We start from the raw sequence: 26,976 nt of genomic DNA, 5'->3' as shown, positions 1-26,976 counted from the left end.
TTATACAATATTTTAAATTTAAATTGGTGAAATACTATTTAATAAATATTCAACTGAATTAATCATTAATTAATATTGATGAAAATAAATTTAATTGATTATATTTGAAAGCATACTTTATATATAATAATGTTTCATAACTCCATAAACATATATAAATATAAATATTTATATAAATCATCATATGATTGATAATTACAATATATTATAATCATGATAATTAATTAATATAATTTTCTTCAAAATTTTTTATACTTTAGTATTATACAATTCGTATTTGCCGCCCAAGATTTTATATTATGGGGAGCCACAAGTCTCTAATGATGCATAACACCTATGAGTTTTTGACAATCTATCATAGAAAATTTTGTTCAATGAATATGCTGCTTAAAGTGCGCTTCTGCTTTATCTTCAAAGCGAGGTGTGGTTAATTGGAGCGGATGAGCGTTAAATTTGAGCTGTAATTGAGGCATATTTCTTTTAAATAAAGATAAAAGCAACAATTGATAAAAACGAAAAATACACGATGCTTGGTCGTCTTCCTGCATGTGTGATCGATGTGGGTACGGGGTAAGAAATTAAAAAAATTATTTTCGACTAGAATAGATAGACTAAAATGTGATTTAATGACACATGTCATTTTACGAATGAAACAAATATCTAAATAAATAAATTAAATGAATTTAAAATTAATTATTTTTATTCTGTTTTTTCTTAATATTCAAATAGATGTTAATAATTTAAATTTGTTTATTATATATATATATATTTAAAAAGTAAATAAAATTATGCTAGTAAATGTTTAAAATAAACTTTTAAAATTAATTTAAACAAATAGTAGTAATGTATTAGTAATAAAATTATTATAGAAATCTTTATTATTTGTTTTATTAAAAAAATTATTTATGATTATTTGTGAGTTTACAGATATACAAAACTGGGCTTTGCAGGCAATAAAGAACCTCAACTTATAATTCCATCTGCAATTGCTATTAAAGAAACTGCAAAAGTTGGAGATAACAATGCTAGAAGAGTTACTAAAGGAGTTGAAGATCTGGATGCTTATATTGGAGATGAAGCTTTTGAAGCTACTGGTTATTCTGTAAAAGTATGTTACATATTATAAATTAGTATTATCATTAAAATATATAATATTTTTTAAATTATTTTATAATTTATATTCAATTTTGTTTAGTATCCAGTTAGACATGGATTAGTGGAAGACTGGGATTTAATGGAAAAATTCCTACAGCAATGTATTTTCAAATATCTTAGAGCAGAACCTGAAGATCATTATTTTTTACTTACGGAACCACCATTAAACACTCCTGAAAATCGTGAATATACTGCAGAAATAATGTTTGAGTCATTTAATGTACCAGGTCTTTATATTGCTGTACAAGCAGTATTAGCATTAGCTGCTTCTTGGACAGCTAAAACAATAGAGGATAGAACATTGACAGGTGTGGTTGTTGATAGTGGAGATGGAGTTACACATGTAATACCAGTGGTATGTTTAAAAAAAGAGAAGTATGAAATATATATGAATATAATATAAATATGTGAAATATAAACATACAAAAAATATTTTGTAATTAATCAATTTATTCTATTACTCAGGCAGAAGGTTTTGTTATAGGAAGTTGTATAAAACATATTCCTATTGCTGGTCGCGATATTACATATTTTATTCAAAGCTTATTACGAGAACGTGAAATTGGAATACCACCTGAACAATCATTAGAAACAGCTAAAGCAATAAAAGAAAAATATTGTTACATATGTCCTGACATTTCAAAAGAATTTGCCAAGTATGATAGTGATCCTACTAAAATAAAAAAATATGAAGGTGTGAACAGTATTACAAAACAACCATTTGTAGTGGATGTTGGATATGAAAGGTTTCTAGGACCAGAGATATTCTTCCATCCTGAAGTATATTTATTTATTTAAATTTAAGTATACAAAAGCATAATCATATTTCTAATTTTATTATCTCTTATTTATTTTTTAGTTTTCTAATCCAGATTTCACGACACCATTAAGTGAAATTGTAGATGATGTAATTCAAAATTGTCCAATAGATGTTAGAAGACCATTATATAGCAATATTGTATTATCAGGTGGTTCTACGATGTTTAAAGATTTTGGTAGACGATTACAACGTGATATAAAACGAATTGTTGATGCACGTCTCAAACTTAGCGAAACGTTAAGTGGAAGTCTTATTACGGTATATATTTTATATATTTTAATGAAAAAAAAAGTAATATATCAATATTTATGTTTCATTTTATTTTAGCCAAAGCCTATAGATGTCCATGTTATTTCACATCACAAACAACGTTGGGCAGTATGGTATGGTGGTGCTTTATTGGCTAGTGATCCAGAATTTTATACAGTTTGTCATACTAAAAAAGCTTATCAAGAATATGGTCCCGGAATTTGTCGCTATAATCCCGTATTTCACAGTATGGTGTAAAATAAATAAGAATACAAATGACGTTATTATGGACCAATGGTCTCTCTGAATTTTAAATATTCTGTTAATAAGTTGGTCGATTTCTACTTTTTTCACCTTCGATGATGATATATTTTCTTATATGGAAAGTGTATTTCTATCGTAATTATTATTATTGTAATAAAATTACAGAAATACGCCAATATTACACTAGTAAACGCACACAAAAAAGAAATTTTATGCTCATCAATTATTATATTGATATATGCCAATATTCATATGTCACAAAGACACAGAAAATTATTTAAAAGATTAAAGATTACATTAGAAGCAATGATTAAGAATAGTCGATAAAATTATAATACAAAATGATTGTATAGATCTGTACATAAAATAAGTCTATTTGAAAATAATAATTCTTTTTTAATGAATCATATTTATGAAGTATATACTTTACATTGTTCTATATGATACACTGAAAATACCAATAAAAAAAAACTCTAATTCAGAAATAACATTTTAATACAAATATTGCAACAATATAGTTTATTTATTAGTATAGTATATGTATGTGTATATATATATATATATATATATATATATATATAACATACATATATACATATATATTATTTTATGTATCTACAATTTTTCACAATTTGAGTTGATAATGATTGCATCAAAAACTTCAAAAAATTATAACAAGAAGTGCAAGATGATACAAACAATGTATGTGTACAACTTCATATCACACATGATATATAATCAGAGTATATAAAGTTTCATGTACATATAATAAATTATTATGTAATCACAATAATGATGATAATGGTAGTGATAATAGTAAGAATAATAATAAAAAAAAAGAATTATAATTTTATAATTTTCATTATTAAACGTTAGATATATTACCTGACATAAAATATACATTATTTTCATAAAAATAGTAATTGTTTTAAAAATATTTATACACCTGATTTCATTTTAGTTCATTCAATAAACAAAGTATTCTGAACCTTGAATTGTTATTTTATGATGTAATCAGTAATCAATAGTAGTAATTAATTAACATTATGTTTGTTCGTTGTTATCATAGCTAAAAAATTTCACATACAAATATTATGTTATATATATAGTAATTGTTTGTTTATTAATTTTACATTATTGCTGTTATTATTACTGCTATTATTATTATTACTATTATTAATATTATTATATACTCACAGTAAATTTAATCCTTCTAGAGCATTTGCAACATCTCCACTAATATCTTCAAACAAGGATGAAAAAAAGAGAGACAAAAGATTAGAATTAGTTCTAGTTGTGCTTGTATTTGTAGTAGGTCGTTTGTAAATATCAATACTATCCACTGGTGGTAAAGGATCATGTGAAAGAACAGAACCATCATTTTGTACCTAAAATTTCATATGAGATTTTATTTTACAATAGTATAGATAAAAAAATTTGAAAAATATAGAAGTTTTTGTACCTCTTGCACGTTTACAGTAATATCTTTTATATCAGACAATATAATATGTCGTAAAATATTTCTTGGTAATTTTCCTTGGTAACGTTTGCTTCGCTTTATCTCACAATACTTTACATAATCATCTTTTGAATCAACGCGATTTAATACAATATGTACATTCTCACATAACCATGGTAAAAGATCTGTTTCTTTCCACAGACGAAAATTACGTACAACATATAAATTTTGTAATTTCTCTAATGCTGGTGAAGTTGAAGTTATTGCCTTAGTATTAAAGAAATTATGAGTTTGTACCTATAAAACATTTTTTACTTAATAATTTTTCAATTTTATATAAAAATTTATTAAAAACTTTTTTATTAATATATGTAATATATATGAAATTACCATTTTATCAGACTGTATACTACATTTTTCTAATAATGGTATTAATACACCCGGAAACATTATTAAAGCATTTTGTAAAAGTTCATTAGCAGAAGATATATTGCCTAAATGAAAATGAGCTAAAGCTAAACTGAATGCTATATTTGGCAATTGAGTTAAATTTCTTGTATTATCCCAAAGATTGCAAAATTCAATAAACCATTCATATTCTTTTGCTCTTAAAGCATAGAAATCAAGAGAAAGAATCACAGCTAATGGATCACCTTCTGGATCAAGTGATAAAAGTAATTTACAAAATTCCAAACTTGTTCTGAAATTTGAATAAATTTAAAAAAAATTGAGAAAAGCATTAAAATCTTATTTCTTACCTGTAACATGCACGACCACCAACAAAATTAAGATGTTTAAATAAAGTTATAAATAAAGCACGATTTTGTTGTTTTTTATAATCTAATCTGCAAAGGGCAGTTGTAAAATTAAACAGTGGATGAAAAGCACATTCTAAGCAGTATAAAGCTCTTTCTGTAAATTCTGCAGCCATTGCTAAATCTTCATTGAGTTTACAAAGTTCAGCTAATTGCAATAATGCATCAACATGATAAGAATGTGCATTGATTATACTCTAAAAAAAAATATAAATTTCAATTCTTTTATATATTATTTTTTGATATTTAAATGCAATACATTTAAATTGATATAAGTTAAATTTAAATATAACATACAACAATATTTTCAGGATTCAAACTTTCAACTGCTTCCAAAAATTTTAATTGAATTTGTCTATATGATGGACTGTGATCATATACAAAATATTGAATATTATTGGTAGATGATATAGTATGATCCAAAGACATTGAAAGCCCAGATTTATTAATTGGTGGCCAATTATCTCTAGCAGACACCAACCAAGTTTTTTTCAAATGACCTAATCGACCCCTATTTCTCCTATTACTGTTAAAATTAACAAGATCTAATTATATAATTTATTTTATATCTACAATAAAATAACAAACTTTTTAATAATAGAAACATACTTTTGTTCAGCTTGTATTGTTTTACTACCAAAAATTCTTTTAAGTTCATTATATGGATTTAAATGTTTATGTTGCACTAATAAAATATCTTCTTTAGATTTTTGTTCAATCCATTGATTATCTATGTTTTGAGAGCTACAACTTGGAAGTGGTTCTCCAAGCAATTTATTTACTTCTCTTACTGTTCTTTCAATTTCATCTACATCCTCTTCTTTAGATTCAATTTGAACTTTAGAATTTTCAAATTTCTTTCGTCTCTTCTTTTTTTTCTTACGTTTAACTTCATTGATACAATTTTTATCTATCATTTGTTCTTCTTCATTTTCTTCCTCACTAATTTCAGAATTTTGATTCAACTAAAAGAAAAAAAGATAAATTTATTAATATTAAATAATATATTAAAATGTATATTCAGAAGATTCAAAAAAGAATTTGATCATAACATTATTAAAACATTAAATAATTATGCAAACAAATGAAAAATTATTTATTAATTAAAGCACTTTGAACACATACCACATCAAACAAGTTGAATGTCTTAGATTTAACATTGCCAATTATTGAATTGTCTATCTCATTCTCATTTTCACTATCCTTTTCGGATAACATATCGCTTCCATATACTTTTTTCATATACCGTGTAGACATTCTGAATGAATTTAATTTTTAATCTAAAAGTAGATAAATTGATGTAAAAATAGTTTGGAAAATCATACAATTTTTGTAAATCTTAAAAATTAAATACACCACGGTTATTAATTTCCTTCGTTTACCACAAATTCCTGATAAAATCAAAATCTATCTTCACTTGTCAATTTTCTTCAAACATACAAGTGCAATTGCTGTAAATGTATAGAACTATTCATTACTATTGATATAGCTTACATGCATCATATTACTTACATGTATCGTAGTTCACTACAATCGCCAATCAAGTTCTGCCAACGTTTGTATAATTTTAAAAGTTGCTAAATGCGAAAGGCGAAAGTTAAAAATGACATATTCTTAGTTACTTGATATTGATTTTCATTAACCATATCCATGTATTATTTGTTGAAAATATTTTTATTATTATGAAATTTTTTATCAGATGGAAGAATAAAAAGTATTTTATTGTTATATCATTTGATATTACATTCATTTAACTTTCTAGCAATATGTTATCTACCAGAAGGTGACGCCACAAAAAAGCACAAATACCATACGTTTTCTGTGTTTTATTATTTTATTCGATTAATTTATTATATTAGCAAAATGAATTTAAAAAATGTTAAAAATAGATTAAAAGATGAAACATTAGATCTTAGCTTGTGCGACCTGAAAGAAGTGCCTGTTCGAGAAATCGTATGTTTAAAAATTTATATTTGATTTAATTTGACACATGTTCAATTTATAAAATAATTTTTAATTTGATTTAAAATGTTAATATTGCACATTAAATATATTTTTATATTATTTCACACTATAAAATTATAATATATTTATGATATGATATTATAGTTATTATAATATAATATTAAAATATATATATAATGCTAAATTTAAATATTAAATATTTATATTATATTATATTTTTCAGGCAACTATCAAAAAAGCAACAATTTTGGATTTATCAAATAATCTCTTAACATTTTTACCTGTAAGTTTTTACAAGTTTATTATTTTCATTTAATAAATGAAATATATTTTTTTTATTATAAATAATTACTTTCAGAATACTTTTGTTGATCTTAAACAAATAGTTAAATTGGATCTTAGTAAAAATATGTTGACAGAAATCCCTGAAAATTTTGGAGAATTGAGACAACTAAAACATTTGGATCTTTATGCAAATCAAGTAAATTAAAAATAAATATTTTTGAAATAAATTTAAATTATATATAAATAATAGAAAAATGACTTTACAGATAAGCAGATTACCACTTAGTTTAAGTGAATTAAAAAATTTAAGATGGTTAGATTTAAAAGAAAATCCTTTAACTCTTGCTGTAGCTAGTGTTGCTGGTCCTTGTAGTAATTTGAGTGAATGTCAAGCTTGTGCTCGCAATATTGTTTCTTATTTATCATATGTTAAAGTTACTATTGAAGAAGAAAAATTACGAAGATTGAATGCTACTATTACAGGTAAATTTTAAAAATAAAATGTATAAATCTTTAAATAGTTTTTATATAATGTACATTAGTGATATTTTAATTTATAGTAGATACAGAAACAGACACCATATCAACGAAAAAAGGAGGAAAAAGAAAAAAAAAGAAACTATTGGAAAAAAATAATAAACAAAATTTAGATAAGAATGGATTTAATCTCATAAATAAAGTAAAACAAATAGATGAAAATAAAATAGAACCTCCAAAATTGACACTCAATAATCAAATTAATAAAGAACATGGATTTAAAGGTAATATATTCAAGGTAATCTGCAAATATAAATAAATATAAGTAATTTTTTAATTGGTATTTCAGAAAATGTATATCAATTCTTTGTGTCCATGATCTTATGGGTTTTTCTTTTGGGTTTAATATTTACACTAATGCTTATGATTCTTCCATTGTATTCAAAACAATCAGAATTGTTTATAAATTATATAGAAACTAACACAGGTGTATCTTTAAAGGAATTTCAAAAATATAATACTAATGTACTTTATTCTCTTAAACAAATTGTAATTAATATTTACGATAATTTATATTTTATCTATGAAAAAAATTTTAAAACGAAAACCGATATTCCAATGAAATAATACGCATTTTAAGTATTATGAAAAAAATTAAGATTCTTAAGTATATAAATTTCAATGATCAAATTTATTGAATGTAATAATTTTATAAGAAGTAGATGTAGAATATAATTGATGAATAAAATTTATTATCGTTGATACTTCTAAAATCAATGAGGAATCGAATGTCTTTATATTATGTTATATTAAAATCACATATGTGAATCAAAAAATGTTATTTATTTTGAAGAATAAAAGATTAATACAGATATATTAAAATGTATCATACTACTTCTTTGGTCTGTAAATATTTACTTATATATTATTTTGAATCATGCAGATATGCATTTCTTTTAAAATATTAAACATTATTTGTAATATTCGTTTTATTTAATAACATTGATGATGCTGATTTAGCAGATGTTTTGCCAAGAGAGTTTTCCATTCTACTAATCAATTTTTGAAAGGTATTCATTCTCAATGAAGTGTGTTGTTCGCCACAGTCGTCCGATAAATCTTCTAATTCGGTTAAAACTCGTCCATTCGTTTCAACAATCATTGAATCAATTATTTTTGATTTTTTTCCGCTAACAAATCTATTCCACGACCTCTTTTCTGGGCTGTTTTGCAATCTTATTATATTTTCATGATCTTTGTTATTTAAAATTTCTTTTTGTCGTGCTGTAAAATCTGCGAGAATAGCGATATCATCATATAGATCATCTACTTGTTGATTAATGGGAAGAGACTTAGGATAACATAACTCGGATCGCGGAGGTGGTATCTTATAATGTTCGTTATCCACAAGTGATGATCCTTGCGAATAATTTATGTTTTCGCAAAGAACGGGTCGATTAATATTCGTGCGAACAAAATCCGAAGAGAGATTCTTTGTAGTTTGCTGAAAATTCATTTGTCATACGTTTAAAAATAATTCTATAAAAAAAAAATATACTGTTTTAAAAATACTGTGCAAAAAAATTAAAATATAATAAAAATTAAATGAAAAAATCAAGAAATACATAGTTCATACTTGAGGTAATTTATAATTTTTAGATTTGTCTCGATATGCAACATCATCATAAAATTGATCCGTATCGATTACATCGTTGATTATCGGTGGTTTTGCATAAATCGGCCTAGGTGGAGGTGGACAAGTATACTCAGGTTGTTGTTCTTCGACACGAATTGTTTCTTGCTGAATATTCATCAGATCAGATATATCATCATAGTAAGTGGATAGTTCTTGATTATTTACAGACGGCGATAGTTGTGGTGAAGTTTTACACTTAGTTTTTTTTTCATTTTTTCTTGGAGATTCTTTTTTGCTTCTCATTCTATTCAAAAACGATTTCTTTTGTGGTGATTTTGATGGTTCATCTGTTTTATTCGTTGTTTGAGCCTTGATCGATTTTGTATTCAAAACTATATTCTGTGTACAAAAGAAGTATGCAAAATCAAATATCAAGCGATAGATATATAATTGTTTAATAAAAAAAGGAAAAAAGAAAAAAAGTAAAAATAGGTAAGGAAAATTCAAAAGGAAAAGAAATGAGAAATATGAACGAAACATGGTCACACAATACAATCACCTCAACATTGTCGTAAGATACAAGTTTGTTTTGTTCATCATTTTCAATTTTATTATCTTCAGACATGGTGTTGACAGTATCATCATATGTTAATTCATTTCGTGAGGCAATTGATTTTCTCTTAATCTCTTTCTTCTTTCGTTTATCATCAGATTTATGTCCGCTTTTTATGCTCGCACGAACATCATCATACGTTGTGGATTTTTTGTTCGATTGTTCATCGCTTATTTTAATTTGAGATTGAAAAGTATCACCAACATTTCCATATTGTATTGTATCTCTAACTTCTTCAATTTTATGATAAATATCATCCTCTTCTTCATCGGGAAATTCATAAGATGAATTTCGAACAGATATAGTCAATAATTTTCGAGGGATTCGAGCAGGTAATGGAGGAGGAGATGTTGAATGTAAACGAGAAGTAGTGACAGTATCAGAAATATTGGAAAATTGAGGGAGGGAAGAATCAGTGGATACGTGGAAAGTATCCTTTATAGAAGAATCGTTTGCTTCTCTGTTTTCTGTCTCCTTATTGGCAACAGGCGAAATGATTGAAGATTTATCAGGAGGCTCATTGACGCCTAGCGAACCTACATCTTGATAACGTTCTTCTTTGGAATTCAAATCTTCTTGAATTGAATCATTTGATTGTTTGGTAATACTATTTGCGACAATATTGTCTACTTCTTTTGTCAATTCTTTGGACTCTATCTTTTTTTCACCTCCTAATTCACAAATTTTTGTTATCCATTGTTCCATATCTTTCGGATTTTTGGCAGAAAACTGAAACAACGTAGAATCGTTCTAAATTGTTCTGAATGAAACTTGAATTTTATTTTAAATATTATTTTTTTGTCTTTTTCTTTCTTTTTATATATATAGTGTATAAGATGAAAGATTTTTTACTACTTGAAAAGTTCTGCAACCAGGACGGAAGATTTCAAAAGTAGATTCGCTTCGACGTTGATCTCGAGGAATTGCATTTGGAGCAGCTCGAGCCATATAACCATGAATTGGTAAAATCGTACATGGACGATTGTCTCGATCGCTTCCATAAATTAACAAATGTAATCCAACTAAACCTATTATATTTGCAAAGAAATAAAATTCCTTTAAACATATAATTTTATATACACAAAGATATATAAAAATGCATCGATCAATTTTAAAAATCGAATTCCAACTTACCGACCCAACACGATCGATATTGTTCGAACACAAATAATTTCTTTCCTTCCTTTCTATAAAGAAGACCACATAATTGACATTTACTTTTCGTTTCTGTTGCCGAAAAATTCGCGTACATGTTCACCAGTGTATGTTCAATTTCTTCTTTAGTTTGACGATTATTGATCGTTTCATGAATCGCAATTGTAGTATTATTCGTCGATTCCATTCCTTGAAACGCCTCATAATAATCTTGCTGCTGCTGTTGTTTCTGAACGTGTTCCTCTGCACCTACGTATTCTTGCAACTCGGTTTCTGTTTTTAATGTTACCATTAGACCTTTTGATCCAGCTGCGTTCATATTCAAATATGGTTCCGGTGAAGCCGATCTTCCGATCCTCTCTATCACGAACATCGTTAACGTGTCTTTCGAACGTATCAACAGATTATCCCGAATATTCTCCAATCTGGTTGGAAGTTTGACTTCGCGAAGAAATTCCAAAAATTGTACTACATCTATAATAAAAAAATTAGATCGATATAATAATGTAATTAAAATAAATGTAAAATAGAAAGCAAAAAAGTAATAAATATAATTATAATTATATACATGTATATTTTATAAAAATATTTATACATTTTATAAAAAAAAAAGAACGAATAGTATTGCAATTACCTCGAAGTATAGCAGTGAGCTCGGCGTTAAGTCCCATCGTAGCTTGTTTTCTGTTCAATTTATTAATCTTTCGAGTATTAGTAGTATACCTATAAAATATAGTTATTTGTTCAGCAATAGTTTTGAACCAAACTTTACGATACAATGAAACAGACAGACTCTCCTACTGAAATTTACCCGGAAATGTGATTAAAGGAGATAATGTAAAGAAATGAGGAAAATGTGCGAGAAGTCTACATCTAACTGATTTTATTTTCATTGTCCGTGATTTCAAGCTTAAAAGCTTGCGAGTTTGAAATCAATTTGATTCGAAGCGAATTCGATGAACAGTTTTGAACCGAACTTTATAATACAATGAAACAGATAGATTTTTCTACTGAAATTTACCCGGAAATGTGATTAAAGAAGATAGTGTAAAGAAATGAGCGAGAAGTTTACATCTAACTGATTTTATATTCATTATCCGTGATTTCAAGCTTGAAATCTTGCGAGTTTGAAATCGATTTGATTCGAAGCGAATTCGATGAACACCTCCCTTTTCCTTTTAAGCGATCCGTGACGTCTTTTCTCCCGTCATTGAACGAAATCGATATTGCTCAATGACGTTTCTAATGACGATTTTATTTGATATTCGAGCGGAATACAAATAATTAATAATAAATTTCGTCGATTCACGATTATCGTATCGATGAATCCGTTAATCGAACGCATATCTCACCTGTAAAATATTTGCAGTCTATTCTTGTATTTCAAGTCGTTCCAAACTGTATCGCGTCGATAAACAAACAATATAGCATATTTAATTTTACTTCATTTCTCGCGACAAACATTGCGGCGCATTATTTTCTCTTCACTTGTTAAACAATTACTTTTTTAAGAGAAATATTTTTAAAAAATATCATTCTAACAGAAATCGTACAATTGCTTCTTAATATTTAACTCGTTAAAATTCAACGAGCTGAACTGCACGTGGGAGCAACTGAAGGCGGCTCCCGCAAAGACTGTCTCGCTGTCGCTAGTCACTGGAATCTGTCTTTACTTCTCTCTCTCTCTCTCTCTCTCTCTCTCTCTCTCTCTCTCTGTCTCTCTATGTCTGTCTCTCTTTCTCAGTCCCCTCCTTCCTTTATTACTTTAGTACCGTCTTATACTACAACAATGTTCTTATGAACCATTGACTCACTCTTCTCAATCGTTCTTTTTTGCTTTAATAATTTTTTGTCTTCGTCACAGTCATAATATCTTCTTACTCTTCCTTCAGACTCTCTCCTTTTCTCGATCGCAACGCAGCGCGATATGATTTAATTGATCATTCCAATTGTCGGAGCAAGAAAACGAGCGAGAAACAAACATGGCCATTCGCATAACACAGACTCTACAGTCGTATTTCTATCTTTTTATTTATGAATTTCACAAGTTTTTTTTTTATTCAATATTTAATTTAACGTTTGGATTTGCTCGATCGAATCTTTGATATTAATTTCAAATATCAAAGATGTTTAATAAAATATAAAATGTTTCGATTAAATACTAGTTTATTTTAAATAAGTATTCAATCATTAAAGAGATATCAAAAACATACAGAAAACTCAAAAAAATTACAAATGCAGAGAGGGCATGCATTCGATACAAAAAGATTGAATATCTATACGTATACAAATATTTAAAACAACGCGTAAACGAAAAATTTAATTCCATTTTCTCATTAAGTTTACCAACTCTCCCAAGGTACTTTACCGCGTACTTTTTCCAATGGTTTTGCGTAAAGATGTAGTCCGACGTCCGTTATATCTGGCGTTGGATCATTTTTAGCTATTTCCAATTCTTCGTCTACGATTTTGTATGTATTTTTTGTAATTTCCTAGAAAGGATTGAAATTAAAAATACTAGATAGATTTGAGAATAAAGCTTTCGCGAGTTTATTTTCTTTTCTCTTTTTTTGTTGAGAGTGAAAGTTACTTTCGTATGTCTAAAATATCGTCAAAAATATTCTCAAAATGTATTGATATTGAAGAAAAGCAATGAAAATTAAGAGAAAAGGTAAAAATAGAAGAAGTGTTTTAGAAGAGAAGAGATGGCACGCGCCCAATTTCTTACTTCAATTTCTTCTTGAGTTTTTAGACCATTATCAATTATCTGTTTGGTCAACCATTTAATAGGATCTTGTTTGGCTTGTACCAATTTCACTTCCTCTCTGGAACGATAGGAGGTACCAGGATCCGCCATACTATGCCCAAAGTATCGATACGTGACCATCTCGAGAATAATAGGACCTTTCCGTAGAGCGTAATCTTTCGCGAATCTCGCAGCTTCGTAAACATCTAATACTTTCATTCCATCTACCTGAAATAAAAAGTGAATGAGAAAAGAAAAAAGAAGATTTATCCAATTGTAACAAGTGATCTTGATGTAAGAATTTTTTTTTTTTTCTTCCCTTTTTTATTGTCTCACCTGTACACCTGGAATCAGATCCCCTCGCGTGTAATAATCAGTATTCGCCGAATGCCTATATGTTGCCGTTCCCATACTGTATTTATTATTCTCGCATACGTATACAACCGGGAGACTCCACAATTTTGCCAAATTATATGCTTCGAAGGCTTGACCCTGATCCGCGGCACCATCTCCATAAATTACCCACGCAATACCGCCTGTACTATTATATTTTTGAGCAAATGCTAATCCAGTACCGACCGGTAGCTATCACAATCAAGAAACCAATATATTTTATGAATTATGAATGATAATTGTTCTCCTTAATTAAAATCGCTTAACTAGTATTTTTTTTCTATTTTTTTCAACATATATTAAAATAATTTAGAATCTATTTGTCCTTTATTAATTTTCAAATAAATCTTATCCGCTTTTTACATAGAATCAGATTTATTTCTCCTAAAGAAAAAATCTCGTAATTCGAGTTTTAACGAGAATTTTGTATAGAAAAAAAAAACTATTGTTATTCATATTTTTTATTAATACAATTTGTCTATAAATGCGTTTTGAAATTTATTTCTAATTTAATGTTTTTATATATAAACATATTGTAACGGTTAGTATAATTATCTTATAACGAATATTATCAATAATTTATGATGTATTGATTCTCTAATTTTTAAGGGATAGCATTCTCGATTGAGAGAGAGAGAGAAAAAAAACTCGATTCGAGCTATTTTATACCTGACCACCAACAATTCCTTCGCCTCCATAAAACTGTTCTCCGTACATATGCATGGAACCACCTTTTCCTTTCGAAGTTCCAGTTGTTCGACCCATTAATTCCGCAAAAATGTGTCGTGCCGAAATGCCAAGTACCACAGCAAATCCATGACACCGATAAGATGTGATCAAAGCGTCTTTTTCCGATATCGCCGGTTTCATACCAGTGGCTATTGCTTCCTGTGCAAATATATTTTTTTTTTCTCCTTTCTTTTTTTTTCTCTCTTTTTCGTCTCATTCTTATTGTTAGATTTTTTTTTCTGTTTCTATCGTATTTATGACGACACCCGAATATTATTAATTCGATTAATCATAAAATTTACCTGACCAATATATAAATGAAGGAAACCATAGATGAAACGCAATCTGTACATTTCTGCCGCTTTGCTTTCTATTCGTCTGATATAGTGCATCGCTTTCAATGCGTAAAGAACGTCATCTTCTTTCATCGAGGCTTTGTCCGATGGCCCTTTATCCAAGCGATACAGTTTATATGTCTAAGTGATATAAGAAAAATTGTACTTTTTTAATATATAATTTTTAATCTTAAAACTTTGTAAGTAACATAGCTTGCTAAAATAGGAAATTCCATTTTTAAATTTCTTTTAAAAGTTTTTATTTTTTTATTTTTTTATTGAAAAAATGTTTTAAATGTTTTTATATACTAATTAAATTAGCGTGTTTTATATGCAGTTCAGATTTTTTTTTAAATTTTTACAAAGCTTAGAAAAATAAAAAATCAGGTTTGAGAATAAAATTCTAAAATTATTTACCGCATTTGAAAAATAGATTGTCCATGGAGGATTAAAATAAGAAGGATTAATAAGTTTTATGTAATTCTTTTTTAACTATTTATGAATATAGAGATATAGAACTTATTCAGATATATAATATTGTTATTATAAATATAATGTAATATAAAGCAGAATGCGCATTTATATTTTACCGCATCTACTGTTAGTGCTTTGGTTTGTCCTTTATGAAGAAAGACAGGATGTCGTCCATGTAATAAAGTTGGAAGTAATTTTAACAAATACATTTTTAAACTTATTAGTTTCAAAATTGTCGTATTTGTCGTTGATTATCATTTCTCAAGTTTAACATTGATAATTTCCTATCTTCACGCAATTCAAGCAATTTAATTTGAACATTTGAACATCAAAATTAAAATTATTATATGATCACAAATATCGTTTTCTGATCGGACATAATTGAAATAAAATTCTAAATATAGCTATAATTTCTTCTTACTTCAATTTAATTTTCTTTCTTATTATTCATAAAATCTTTTTTATTATTCATTCTCAACAATATTCTTTTGATTCTATAAATTCTATAAATTCCAAAAATTCTTCTCTTTTTCTTTTATATATACTTTTCTCTATCTATTTGGGAACTTCATAATTTTATTTTTGACTCTGAATCTTTAATTCTTAGAGTTATTTACAAAATAGATATCGAAATAGCTTCTGTTAGCTTCTATTTGAAAAAAATTTAATTTTTTAAATATACAAATAAATAGTAATCAAAAAAAATCCAGAAAGTAAGAGGATGGAATAAACATCCACAAATTTCTTTTTTAGAATAAGGTAGATTATATACATATTATACATGTATAATATACAATAGCAATTAAATAAAAAATATATTTAAATTTAAATATATTAAATAAAAAATATACATTAACAGAAAACTTTATCATCAAAATGTATTATTATTTTCAGATAATTTTTTTTCTTTTTATTTTTATGTCTATTCTTATTTTTTTATTTTATTATGAAATTTCTATTTATCTATTTATAATTTAGAGAATCTCTAGAAAAGATTGTTATTCCAGAAAAATACCGTATCATTTGTTGTGACTTTATTATTATTTTACAATGTAGACTGTTTATTTTATTTTATCTTTCATTACAATTTTTTTTTCAAATATTACTTTTTATGCAATATTTTATTTTTAATTTTATTCTTTGAATTATTCTTGATTGTAAAATTTCAATTGTCTTAAACGATATCAAGAAACGGATCGAACACTTGAGATCCAATAGGATGCAGAAGGCGAGACGGTTTGCTCGATGTCCAATATCGATGACCCATTTTTGACCGTGTTTGCTTTCTCATTTCCTCACATTCCTCAATATTAATTGTATCCTCTAACGGAATAAGACGTACTGCCCTAGCAAGAATCGGTGATCTCAATATCGTACTCGACGAAGTGGTATGATATTCTTGGCTATACATATGCACATACATGTTTTTAGTTTTGAAATGAGTTTTAAAATGTTTTTAGTTTTAAAGATCATAAAGATAGAAAATAAAGCGTATTGTTCTGAAAAATATCAGTAACCGATCGAGATAAAATTTGCATAATAAATTCGAAACATGAATTCTCAACAATTTTTGCATTCAGAAGATATAGATGCACAATTTAAAATTAATTTAATAACCAATTTAATAGTCAAGTCTTTTCTAATTTTGATCGGCCAGATAAAATGAATTATTTATAAAAAAAAAAAAATAAAGAAAGGATTTTATATAAAATATAATTAGTATATAGTTACCGTGGCAGAGATTCAATGCTGAGCAAATTAGTCAATATAGAAGATTTATCGTGTTTCGGTATGTCATGTGAAGTAGATGCATTACTTTCTGATCGGGCCGAAAATATTTTACGTATCGCTTGTAATTCCTGTTTTTAATAAAAATTTCAAAAATATAATTTGGGATTAAATTAACTCGTTAATATATTATAATTTTTTAATTTACCTTATGTCGCGATGAAGAAACGTATAAGGGTTTATGAGACACATTTCTCTTTTCTTTTCGCCACGCTTTAAACTTGAAATTTTTCAAATATGTAATATTAATTAAACAACAATAATAAAATTAAATTATTATACTATGCAAAAATAAACGATAAATGAAAAACAAAAATAATTAAAAAAAATATTTGGTAAATTTTTTTCTCCAAGTCTAATGAAATAAAATTAAATTTATTAAAAGAATTTCAATTCTCGTTTTTTGGAAAAAAATACTATTGAAAAAAATCATTCAATAACATTAATTGTATTCATTCAACAAGAGAAATTATTTTTCTTTTCTTTCTTATACCTGATACTCATTTCCTTCACTCCAATTGGAGCAATGTTTATGTCGTGGACAAATTTGATTTTCTTGTCCGGTTTTTGATAACGAGGAATACGTATGCGCCATTAATCGGTCTATTTCCACCTTTAAAAAGAAAAAGCAGAAATATCTAATTATATTCAAATACAATTAAATTTATTATATATTAACTCATATACTGTGAAATAATATATATATATATATTGTGAAAATTATAAATATTTATTCAATGAATAATTTTATTAAAAAAAAATATATATATATAAATAGAATTTCATAGTTGGAATAATTAATAACCTTGATACGTTTTGCTCGTTTTCGTGTGCTTGATTGCGAGGTTTGTATTCCTCGGTTCAGGATTAGTTCGTGTTTCGAATGTTGCGCTTTCGAATTACCGAATAGATCTTTCGATTCTGCCACTTTGATCATGAACAACGAATCAAATTGCATCATTTCTTTTCGTTTTATTATCGCGAGAAAACATCCTGGATCTAGCATGTGGCTAACATTTTGTCCGTAAATGTCATCAATGTTGCCTACTTCGAAGAGATCGGTATCTGGAATCTTATAATTGTAAAAATTTTCTTAGTAAATTTAAACAAGATCGTAAATAAATTGCATATATTATTGTGTTGAGTGAATATATTGTATCTTACAATAATATTTGAAGTATTTATCGAGATATTATCATTTTTTTGCGAATCCTCGTCCATTTTTGCCAATTTTGACATTTCTTTTTGAGCTTTTTTCTTTGATAAGAAATAAAAAGAAAGTAAGACAGTAGTTTTAAAATTTGTCAAATTGCATAACATCAATTAACAAAAATAAAGATAATAAGTTTATTACCGGATTTTCATGAATATATTTTTCCTTAGCCATCTGATTAACGCACTCTACCACTTCCCGAACCATTTGCGTTGTTTCTGATGGTAAAATTGTGTGTACTTCGTATATGAGAAATTGTACATTCGGCCTGGTCAAAGCATATTTCAAAGTGGACATTTGATCGGATAAGAAACTATGCCATTGTTCCTGATTTTTGTAATATTTATTATTGTCATCATTGTCATTATTATGAACATTGTGAACGTAATTATTCGTCAACGATTCAAGAAGATCTACATCTCCTCCTCGTGCTACTGCAAGATCGACGATATCTCGGACACCCGTATAAGTACACGTTGGAACTGCCAGCACTACAGTTGCTCTCTCTGTCTCGATCGTCGATAGATGAGACACGTATCTAAATGTAATTCATTCATTCCTTAGAAATTTCATTTAATCAAAAATATTAAATCTGCTACCAATGTCTCTAATATTTGTTCTCCTCCTTGGTGAAAATATTTTATTTAACATTTTTTTATTTTCCAAGATACATTGAAATATTTTATGTTCTATGCATCTTCTAACTTTTAAAACAAGAGAATTTAAAACAGAGATATTAAAATAAGAATATTATTTCTAAAAAAGCTGGTCATGAAGTAAAAAAAAAGCATTATTTTAAACTTTTTTTTTTTTACTCTGGATATTTATCTCAAAACTAATCAAATATATTTAAGTGAATAATTCATCTAAGCTATATATATATATATATATATTTAATTTTTAAGAAATTTCTAATAGATAGATAGATGAATAGATTAGAATAGATAAATAAATAAATAGATAGATAAGTAAATAAATGGATAAGTAAAACCCTCGTATCCGCAGTTTCAAGTATCTATGATTGTAGTTCAAAAAAATAGAAATCAAATAAATAGTAATAGTAATTAAATAGTATAATAGTAAAAATATAATATTACATTGTTTATATTGTTTACTTCATTTCATCATATAAACTGTGCCAATATTATACATTCGTTGATTAATATAGTTTTATCGTTTTTAATATTTATATATTTGTGCGTTATTCTTCATTATTCGTTACTTCATACATGCGTAATATGTATACACTTATCGTTCTATATTATCCGTGGAAGAAGCTATCCACGGAAGAAAACTTTTGACACTCATTCCTGAGAATACATGGGTCTTACTGTAAATGAATAGATAGATACTTTTCGGAAAAAACGCGACATTGTTGCAATGTGACATCAAGATCTTTTAGATAGTTTTCGTACTCGCAACGACGATCACCAGCTCCGAAGACCAAAAGTTTACCAGCGTATTCAATATCGGCCAATAGTCCGGCCAGATATCCGGTATGTCGAGGTGCAAGTGAATGCGTTAAAATCACCGGGCCATAGAATCTACAGTTACGGATTACCTGTGCCAATGTTGCCGCACCCAAGCACAATGATCTCTCCTATTCGTTTGAATAAATCTTTGTTAATTTATATAATCCTCCATTTTTTATATAATCTTGCTTCTCTTGCCTCAGCTACCTACTAAAAATACAAAACGATGATTACAAACGAGCCTGGAAACAGCCAGCATTTCCCGCTTGCTGTCGTGCAAATAAATTATTTTCGGGCAAATAGGATCGAATGCAAACTCATTTTCTTCAAGTTCTATCGATTCTTTTTTTGTTTCGCAATATTTCAACTTCAATTCCGACATTTCTTTTAGAAATTCTTCCTTGTTGACAAATTTCAAGGTGTTTATCCATCCAGAAGCGACAGCCGTTTGTACGCCCCAAGTGACACCTTCGATGTCGCGTAAATGACTCGGTAGCAATTCATCTTCCAGATATTAAATATAATATCAGTAATAATGTATATTTATTATTGTTCTAAAACTAAATACTTTATTTCTATCAAATTTCTATATCGCGTCAAAAGAAAAAATATTCACCAAGTTTGAGGGCAGAACCGCGAATACGTAGCCGCGAAATGCTTGCGGCAAGATGGATTTTCATCTCCGAAAGAGCGTGGTCGATATCCGTCAATCCAGCAGCCTAACAAATACAATTGTGCAAATTTCCAAAACGCGAACCACGTACGCGCGCACAGAAAAAGAGAAAGAAAGTGAGAAAAAGAAGAGAATGCATTTATTTATTAACTATTAATAAAAATGGACAAAAATGGGAAAAAGAAAAAGAAAAAATAAATATACAGTAATTAAATAAAAGAAAAGAAGAAAAGAAATATCATAAATCTTACCTTAAAGATCTTTTCACGTTCTTCAAAGGTAGTGTTATCAAATCGCGGTTTCGAAAATTTTCTTCCTTGCATGTCATATAATAACAACCAAACGATCTTTTCTTCGTTCTTGATCGCCCTGTTACGTTGCCAAAAACCTATATCTTCCAAAGCTCGAGTGAATATTTTTTTATCTAATTAATAATAATTAAATAAGATGAAAGTATAAATATAATAACAAAAATTCATAATCGATCTTAACACATGAATACTCATCGACTTACATCTAAAAACATCATAAACAAGCCCGAATACACGACGCATCTCAGCCTCATCTGAATATACTGGAGGTGGACTAGTTTTTCGAAGGACCTTCACCGCCAATAAAATATCGTTAAGGCGCCAACCTGGCTCGATGCACATTTCTATCATCGAACCATCGACGATAGTCGATGATCCTCCTTTCAATCCTTCTTGTTGCCTAGGCTTAGCCTTAAAACTATATCCGTATCTCTGTGGCTCCCATTCCCACTCATTTTTCTTACGTCTCACTTCTAACTTTGTTTCAGTTTCCAATCTAGTTTCGTTGACCCTTCGATTTCATTACTAGTTATAGATCATTTCTCTCGTTATTGTTATGAATTCATGATCGATGAAGAGATGTAATCTTACTTTTCCATTATTTACTTTCGTTTATCGCCCAACAAATGAAACGTGCATATCGATATTATATAATATAAACCGATTAATTTGTTAATTGTGTTTTAACTTTCATCAGACGGATGAATCATGATCGTGATCAAATTATAATTAGAGAAAAAAGAATTAATATGAATACATATTTCAAAATTAAATCGACAAAATATCAGAAAAGGTCAATCGGTGTATTGGATAAATTCAAGTTGGAAAAAATAAAATAGCAACGTTCATATTGTTATTATAATGAAACGAAGCTTAAACGCATGAAATTATTAAAAAATTAATAAACAATTGCTAATTTATAATTTAGAAACTTAATTGGTAATTGATTAATCTGCATGCATCTTCGGTGGATTTTACAGAAAAACAAAATCACAATAAATTATTACCTGTTTTTTATAAAAATGGCACCAGATTCTCTTTGTAATTCAACCAGTTGATAATAGACTCGATAACGCCAGTCTTCATTGCTTGGTAAAATCAAATCTTCCAAGTTTTCGTTTAATTCATTGTCATGAAGTTGATTATTGTTTCGTCTCCAATTTGCCAATAAAATACGAAAGATTTTGGCGCATTCTTCAAACATTCTCCCTTGATAAACAGATATATTCAAGTTTGTTATAATTTTCAAATAGCCAGTTAAATATTCTTTTAGCTTCGTATCATCATCTTTATTATTCATATTGAAGAAATCTCTCGTTTTTATTAATGAAGTTCTTTTTTTTTTTTAACAATATTAGGAAAAATTGAATCGAGAACTTTATACAAGTACAAAAAAAAGCGATTGTATTTAATTATTGCTATTGATCGACAGCCATTTGAATTAAAATTCAATTCTATTTTAAATAGAAATGATAAATTCAGTAATTATATGTATGAAATAAATTATAAATATCATGAATTATATAAAAAAAATTAGATATAAATCATAAAATATAAATATTTAATTAAAATATTGTAAAAAAATATATTTTTAATAAATCTTAACATTATTGTACATCATCTTACAATTATTACCAATTATTATTAACAGTTTCGATTGATTTATAATTTCTAACATCTTATATCAAAGATTATTTAAAACATTAGAATTGAAGTTGATATTGCATACTGCAATATCAAAACAGATTTACAATACAGATTAACATTGCATTTATAATTCAATGACATCTATCATATAACAGTTGATGGTAGTCGATGATCAAATGCATGATCATTTAATTTTAAGTGGTTAGGTTAGGTTCGATAATAATTGATAATAATGGCCGGTGCGTGATTCAAGAAATAATTTTCGAAAAGAAATCGAAAAATATATAAAATAATGTAATCCATCGAAAAATATTGAATACACTGAAGGTAACAATAATAATAATAGTAATATCATTTGACTTACCAAAGAATATAAAAATATGAATTAAAAAAGAATAAGAAACGTAGTAGAACCACAGTACCGTGATAATGGTATACGCGTTGAATACCTTGGAAGAGAAAAGCAAAACAGATTGCTAGCTACGAGCGCAAGAACATGCCGCAACGTCGCGTGTTTCGGTAATATTTTCCTCAATATCATATCTATCAGTTTACGCGAATATAAATGGATATAAACGAAAATCACAATTCGCAATAAGTCGATCACGATAAGTCTTGCTTTCTCGGCAATTCTCAGTTTGCTTCATGTCTCTTTCGTGCATCATTCAATTTATTCCTTATATTCTTTATATGTATACATATTTAACTCAGTGAATAAACTGGAACATCGCATAATATATCGCATAATGTAGAACGATAAATGTCAAAATGGTGTATTTTTTTTTGGTACAAACTTAAATCAATAAATTCTTAGAATAAATAAATGAAAATTAGATAAATAATCATAAAAAAAATATCTTTATAAAAAAAGAAAAACGAAGAAAAAAATAAAAGTATTAAAAAAGAAAAAAAAAAAGAAAAAAATTTTTTTTCTGATATTATTCTATTATATATATAAATTAATTAAGTTTGATAAAATTTAAAAAAAAATATAATTTATATTATATGCATAATACATATTATATCTCGATTGCTTTCATTTATATCTACCAAAAAGAAAAAGAAAATTCCATCATTCGAAGTCATTTCTTGAGAATCATTTTTTTTTCTGTTTCATCTATTATCATCATCATTATTATTACTAATTTTATTATTATTATTATTATTATTATTGTTATTATTATTATTATTATTATTATTATTATTATTATTATTATTATTATACTATTTATTATCCATAGTTTCTAATAAAAAATAGTAGGATATTGTCGTATTCATGATCTAAAAGCATACAAAAAATAAATCTGAAAATGAAATTGTTTTCATATGAGTAATAACAGGATGGGAACAATGATAATACAATGAACAGTTTACCTTGGCCAAAAGATCCATTGTAACTTGTACTAAACTACATGCCTTCAAAACAATTGGCTTCTGTGCTAATACTAACAAAAAGTATTTTGCAAAACTAGTATTCTTGTCATACCAACAACTACAATAAACATTACGACGAAGAAATTCACTCTATGAAGAGAGAAAATTAAATGGTGTTTGCGATCACTATCATTGATCGATCATTAATCATTTGTTTGCACGCTTATTCATAAACAATTTAAGATAACGAAAAATATATTTCTAATTAGTACGAACCTCAGTAAAGATTACGTCTCCGGGCCATGAATATAAAAATGTTTGTATTAATTTTAAGATAAGGTAAGCCATGAATGTTCCAATTTTATAGATATTTATTCCATTAACCTGTGAAATAGATCGTTTCATGTTTGATATGTGAAATGAGAATTGAAAATGAGAATCGGTGAAAATCGATCAAATTGTAGTTTATTAAAACAAATTTATTTTATATATTTGCATGCAATTTTTCAGATGTATTCACTTTTTTAAAATAATATTTCTTATTTTTATATGTAAACGTTATTTTTTAGAATTAATTTTTTTTGTAATTTTAAATAATATTTCTAATAATATTGATTGATTATGTATATAAATGAGAAATATTATATATATGTATATTATTTATATGTATTATATTATATTATATTACATTATATTATATAAATATATATATGTAAATATTTTATTTATTTATTTGTTTAAAGAATTATTAGTAAAAAATAATATAGCAGAGCACAAATATATTTAAACATAATTAACCAGTATGTTATTCATGTAAATATGTAATTGTTGTAAAATAAACATTTTTCGATCATTTTTATTAAAATTCTCACCTGAAATAGCTGAAATATTATAGAACACATGCTCATTGCATTTGTTATAGTCACTAATAAAATTATGGGTCCGTAAATCTCTTGAATAATATTTCGACATTTTAACAATAAAACATGCTTTTCGACACATTCTCGAAAGATTTGTTGATGACTCTTTTCATATTCTTTATTCCTTTTATTTTTGTCATCAATTGAAGATCTCTTGAATTCAAAACTCAAAAAACGTAATATTACAGATATACGAAACATACAAAATCCGAAAAATGCGTCTACACTAACAGATACAAAAAATATGAACCAAAGAATATTTACATCGAAAAAATAATGCAATTGCCAAATTAATATCGAATTGATCCTCCAAGGAAAAGTTCCGAGAAGAGGCAAAGGATATTGCACATTCGTTATATTGTTTGCATCATGAAACATTTTTATAATCATCGGTTTCATCGAATAAATGATACTAGTGATGAACATTAATATTGCCTGTACATAAATCAATCGATAAAACTTTTGAAGATAGAATAAAATTACTGACTTTATATATATTTCACCCAATATTTCTTCTAAAATGGAACTGAGTATATCATTTACTTGTTGTAATTTTTTTCGATGGATGAAAAAACAGGAAGCCTGAGGAAGGAACTTTATTATAAAATATCAAATAAAAATCGATTCGATTATTCATATTTATATTAGATCAAATTATATTACAAAAAAATCAATTCTTTTAAAATAAATTCACTTAAAGAACAAATAAACTTGCATACCTTTGTTATTACATTCAATATGGTACCAAAGAGAATAAGTGAAGCAGTAAGTAAAGGAATATTTTCAACATTCTGCAGGCTAGAGTTTCCAACTGCACACAACTCTATAAAGCAAGAAAATATCGTCCAAATTGGTATATATCGATAAATGATATTCAGTTCTCTTGTAATTGGACACATTCCACCAATGAGGAGAAAAAGTTTTACAAAACTAGCGTATTTCTTATATAATCGCAATTCTTTTGACATCGTTGAAATTGCAGAAGCAATTCTATTTGAATCAATGCATAAGCATCTATATACGAATTCTTAAAAAGGATAGGTATATCTAAATAACGATCGATGGATATTTCGTTATTCTGCTCTATCATTATTTATCAATCGATTTCAATAACAATGGATAACTCAGTCCTTTAACTTGGTAAATTGTTTGAAATTGATCAGCAATTTTGAATATTTTATTTAACAGATTATGCGCTTTAAAAAATGTACTCTTGTTTAGGTAGATTAAATAAAATTAATCGATTTTAAATTTACCAAGATTTTAAAAACTATACGTTCTTATGAATATATTAATTGGTTACAAAATATATATTTCTTTTATTTTTTCCTTTTTTATTAGTATCTATAAGTTATTAGCATCGCAAAAAATATAAAATAAATTTTTTTCATTTAAACTTTAATTTTCAAGAAAATTCAATTTGAAACTTTAATAAATTATTCAATTTGATTACATACGTTTAATTTTAATTTTTTCAAAAATAAGAAATTAAGTGATAAAATTTTATTCTAAATTTTTTGTTTATTTTCATATATAAAATAAATATTTTTATTTATTCATTCGTATTTTATCAGAAAATATTAATTATGTTTGAAAATTTTTCAAACTCGTTTTACTCAAAAAAAAAAATTTCAAATGAAAAAATTTTATTCTATATTTTTAACTTATTTTTTTATAAAATTTTTTAACTTATTTTTTATAAAATATAAAATAACTCTTTATTGATTATATTGTTAGTTACAGAATATGCTATATATTATTAATAATTATAATAAAAGATATTTGAAAGCAAAATTAGTTAATGATTGTATCATCATATATTTCCATTATTATTTACACAGAATGTGTAAAAATATATGTCAACATATATATATATATATATAATAAATAACTTTATTTCATTTATATAATATATAATAAAGTATATTTTATAGTTTATATATAACATATGAAGTATAAACATTACTTCATCTAATAATAAAATTTGCATTCAGGGATAAAAAAAATA

General features: G+C 26.6%; 7 protein-coding genes and 1 long non-coding RNA gene across 22 annotated transcripts; 3 read left to right on the top strand and 5 right to left on the bottom strand.

The window, feature by feature from the left end:
* Positions 1-307: 307 nt before the first annotated feature.
* Positions 308-3,476, top strand: Arp3 (Actin-related protein 3). 2 transcript variants are annotated; one of them, XM_086912652.1, is made up of 6 exons: positions 308-570; positions 951-1,108; positions 1,196-1,510; positions 1,621-1,935; positions 2,015-2,233; positions 2,303-3,476. In XM_086912652.1, the coding sequence occupies exons 1-6, from the start codon at positions 558-560 to the stop codon at positions 2,480-2,482; spliced, it is 1,200 nt and encodes a 399-aa protein (XP_086768778.1). In that variant the 5' UTR covers positions 308-557; the 3' UTR covers positions 2,483-3,476. The 2 variants fall into 2 exon arrangements, with proteins under 2 accessions (XP_086768778.1, XP_003693627.1); XM_003693579.4 differs by having other exon boundaries at positions 312-570; positions 928-1,108.
* Positions 2,991-6,517, bottom strand: Nulp1 (Nuclear localized protein 1). 4 transcript variants are annotated; one of them, XM_086912651.1, is made up of 9 exons: positions 6,275-6,517; positions 5,888-6,042; positions 5,372-5,727; positions 5,060-5,288; positions 4,706-4,959; positions 4,338-4,647; positions 3,951-4,244; positions 3,686-3,876; positions 2,991-3,557 (listed from the first exon to the last, which is right to left on the bottom strand). In XM_086912651.1, the coding sequence occupies exons 2-9, from the start codon at positions 6,017-6,019 to the stop codon at positions 3,533-3,535; spliced, it is 1,791 nt and encodes a 596-aa protein (XP_086768777.1). In that variant the 5' UTR covers positions 6,020-6,042; positions 6,275-6,517; the 3' UTR covers positions 2,991-3,532. The 4 variants fall into 4 exon arrangements, with proteins under 4 accessions (XP_086768777.1, XP_086768775.1, XP_012341782.2 ...); XM_086912649.1 differs by lacking the exon at positions 6,275-6,517 and adding an exon at positions 6,145-6,230; XM_012486328.3 differs by lacking the exon at positions 6,275-6,517 and adding an exon at positions 6,117-6,227.
* LOC100871065 (uncharacterized) lies at positions 6,284-8,371 on the top strand. 2 transcript variants are annotated; one of them, XM_086912657.1, is made up of 6 exons: positions 6,284-6,715; positions 6,951-7,010; positions 7,086-7,208; positions 7,279-7,495; positions 7,573-7,773; positions 7,839-8,371. In XM_086912657.1, exons 1-6 carry the CDS (start codon positions 6,626-6,628, stop codon positions 8,114-8,116), a joined length of 969 nt encoding a protein of 322 aa, XP_086768783.1. In that variant the 5' UTR covers positions 6,284-6,625; the 3' UTR covers positions 8,117-8,371. The 2 variants fall into 2 exon arrangements, with proteins under 2 accessions (XP_086768783.1, XP_086768784.1); XM_086912658.1 differs by having other exon boundaries at positions 6,355-6,715; positions 7,576-7,773.
* LOC100863407 (blown fuse) lies at positions 8,314-12,551 on the bottom strand. Of its 2 annotated transcripts, none has more exons than XM_003693602.4 (7): positions 12,246-12,551; positions 11,528-11,616; positions 10,873-11,367; positions 10,594-10,766; positions 9,685-10,467; positions 9,126-9,524; positions 8,314-8,993 (listed from the first exon to the last, which is right to left on the bottom strand). In XM_003693602.4, exons 2-7 carry the CDS (start codon positions 11,562-11,564, stop codon positions 8,454-8,456), a joined length of 2,427 nt encoding a protein of 808 aa, XP_003693650.2. In that variant the 5' UTR covers positions 11,565-11,616; positions 12,246-12,551; the 3' UTR covers positions 8,314-8,453. The 2 variants fall into 2 exon arrangements, with proteins under 2 accessions (XP_003693650.2, XP_086768774.1); XM_086912648.1 differs by having other exon boundaries at positions 10,591-10,766; positions 12,246-12,544.
* A 490-nt stretch (positions 12,552-13,041) lies between these two features.
* LOC100871188 (pyruvate dehydrogenase E1 component subunit alpha, mitochondrial) lies at positions 13,042-15,231 on the bottom strand. The gene is made up of 5 exons (XM_086912655.1): positions 15,064-15,231; positions 14,702-14,920; positions 13,976-14,224; positions 13,622-13,867; positions 13,042-13,385 (listed from the first exon to the last, which is right to left on the bottom strand). Exons 1-5 carry the CDS (start codon positions 15,187-15,189, stop codon positions 13,236-13,238), a joined length of 990 nt encoding a protein of 329 aa, XP_086768781.1. The 5' UTR covers positions 15,190-15,231; the 3' UTR covers positions 13,042-13,235.
* Positions 15,232-16,582: 1,351 nt separating this feature from the next.
* Positions 16,583-24,108, bottom strand: LOC100871303 (protein NSUN7). Of its 7 annotated transcripts, none has more exons than XM_031916399.2 (14): positions 24,049-24,108; positions 22,035-22,236; positions 21,231-21,538; positions 20,968-21,140; positions 20,660-20,762; positions 20,255-20,547; positions 19,924-20,171; positions 18,713-19,109; positions 18,523-18,615; positions 18,164-18,430; positions 17,852-17,971; positions 17,507-17,578; positions 17,302-17,429; positions 16,583-16,973 (listed from the first exon to the last, which is right to left on the bottom strand). In XM_031916399.2, exons 2-14 carry the CDS (start codon positions 22,229-22,231, stop codon positions 16,745-16,747), a joined length of 2,628 nt encoding a protein of 875 aa, XP_031772259.2. In that variant the 5' UTR covers positions 22,232-22,236; positions 24,049-24,108; the 3' UTR covers positions 16,583-16,744. The 7 variants fall into 7 exon arrangements, with proteins under 7 accessions (XP_031772259.2, XP_086768767.1, XP_086768768.1 ...); XM_086912641.1 differs by lacking the exon at positions 24,049-24,108 and adding an exon at positions 23,039-23,177; XM_086912642.1 differs by lacking the exon at positions 24,049-24,108 and adding an exon at positions 23,039-23,177 and having other exon boundaries at positions 16,583-16,916.
* LOC105735403 (uncharacterized) lies at positions 22,606-26,967 on the bottom strand. Of its 3 annotated transcripts, none has more exons than XM_086912653.1 (6): positions 25,688-26,967; positions 24,921-25,550; positions 24,325-24,432; positions 24,049-24,198; positions 23,725-23,955; positions 22,606-23,393 (listed from the first exon to the last, which is right to left on the bottom strand). In XM_086912653.1, exons 1-5 carry the CDS (start codon positions 25,934-25,936, stop codon positions 23,899-23,901), a joined length of 1,194 nt encoding a protein of 397 aa, XP_086768779.1. In that variant the 5' UTR covers positions 25,937-26,967; the 3' UTR covers positions 22,606-23,393; positions 23,725-23,898. The 3 variants fall into 3 exon arrangements, with proteins under 3 accessions (XP_086768779.1, XP_086768780.1, XP_031772313.1); XM_086912654.1 differs by having other exon boundaries at positions 23,725-24,198; positions 24,921-25,403; positions 25,512-25,550; XM_031916453.2 differs by having other exon boundaries at positions 23,725-24,198.
* Positions 22,828-25,678, top strand: LOC147656946 (uncharacterized). Its single transcript, XR_015293420.1, has 3 exons — positions 22,828-23,193; positions 24,147-24,387; positions 25,157-25,678. It is a non-coding gene; the product is annotated as an uncharacterized LOC147656946 (long non-coding RNA).
* Positions 26,968-26,976: the final 9 nt, after the last annotated feature.

This window comes from Apis florea, unplaced genomic scaffold (assembly GCF_048593485.1).
Source record: "Apis florea isolate Af1SG1 unplaced genomic scaffold, ASM4859348v1 contig_3493_pilon, whole genome shotgun sequence".
NCBI classification, from domain to species: Eukaryota; Metazoa; Arthropoda; class Insecta; order Hymenoptera; family Apidae; genus Apis; species Apis florea.
Note: the sequence above shows the minus strand (reverse complement) of the source record. Positions and strands in the feature narration are given on the sequence as shown.

Bases quoted from the DNA above. Each gene is read 5' to 3' on its own strand.
- Arp3 (XM_003693579.4), top strand. From the start codon at position 527: ATGCTTGGTCGTCTTCCTGCATGTGTGATCGATGTGGGTACGGG. The intron at 571-927 runs GTAAGAAATTAA...GTGAGTTTACAG, and splicing joins GTGATCGATGTGGGTACGGG to ATATACAAAACTGGGCTTTG. The intron at 1,109-1,195 runs GTATGTTACATA...AATTTTGTTTAG, and splicing joins CTACTGGTTATTCTGTAAAA to TATCCAGTTAGACATGGATT.
- Nulp1 (XM_086912651.1), bottom strand. From the start codon at position 6,019: ATGTCTACACGGTATATGAAAAAAGTATATGGAAGCGATATGTTATCC. The intron at 5,728-5,887 runs GTATGTGTTCAA...TTTTTCTTTTAG, and splicing joins CATTCAACTTGTTTGATGTG to TTGAATCAAAATTCTGAAAT. The intron at 5,289-5,371 runs GTATGTTTCTAT...TAATTTTAACAG, and splicing joins ACAATACAAGCTGAACAAAA to TAATAGGAGAAATAGGGGTC.
- LOC100871065 (XM_086912657.1), top strand. From the start codon at position 6,626: ATGAATTTAAAAAATGTTAAAAATAGATTAAAAGATGAAACATTAGAT. The intron at 6,716-6,950 runs GTATGTTTAAAA...TATATTTTTCAG, and splicing joins AAGTGCCTGTTCGAGAAATC to GCAACTATCAAAAAAGCAAC. The intron at 7,774-7,838 runs GTAATATATTCA...TTGGTATTTCAG, and splicing joins TAAAGAACATGGATTTAAAG to AAAATGTATATCAATTCTTT.
- LOC100863407 (XM_086912648.1), bottom strand. From the start codon at position 11,564: ATGGGACTTAACGCCGAGCTCACTGCTATACTTCGAG. The intron at 11,368-11,527 runs GTAATTGCAATA...TTTTTATTATAG, and splicing joins GCTCACTGCTATACTTCGAG to ATGTAGTACAATTTTTGGAA. The intron at 10,767-10,872 runs GTAAGTTGGAAT...CAAATATAATAG, and splicing joins ATATCGATCGTGTTGGGTCG to GTTTAGTTGGATTACATTTG.
- LOC100871188 (XM_086912655.1), bottom strand. From the start codon at position 15,189: ATGAAAGAAGATGACGTTCTTTACGCATTGAAAGCGATGCACTATATC. The intron at 14,225-14,701 runs GTATAAAATAGC...TGATTGTGATAG, and splicing joins AAGGAATTGTTGGTGGTCAG to CTACCGGTCGGTACTGGATT. The intron at 13,868-13,975 runs GTGAGACAATAA...TTTTTATTTCAG, and splicing joins ATCTGATTCCAGGTGTACAG to GTAGATGGAATGAAAGTATT.
- LOC100871303 (XM_031916399.2), bottom strand. From the start codon at position 22,231: ATGTTTGAAGAATGCGCCAAAATCTTTCGTATTTTATTGGCAAATTGG. The intron at 18,616-18,712 runs GTAATAAACTTA...TTCTTATCAAAG, and splicing joins AATATATTCATGAAAATCCG to AAAAAAGCTCAAAAAGAAAT. The intron at 16,974-17,301 runs GTAACTATATAC...GCATATGTATAG, and splicing joins AGCATTGAATCTCTGCCACG to CCAAGAATATCATACCACTT.
- LOC105735403 (XM_031916453.2), bottom strand. From the start codon at position 25,936: ATGTCAAAAGAATTGCGATTATATAAGAAATACGCTAGTTTTGTAAAA. The intron at 24,433-24,920 runs GTGAGAATTTTA...TCTATTTCACAG, and splicing joins TAATATTTCAGCTATTTCAG to GTTAATGGAATAAATATCTA. The intron at 24,199-24,324 runs GTTCGTACTAAT...CTCTCTTCATAG, and splicing joins GAGACGTAATCTTTACTGAG to AGTGAATTTCTTCGTCGTAA.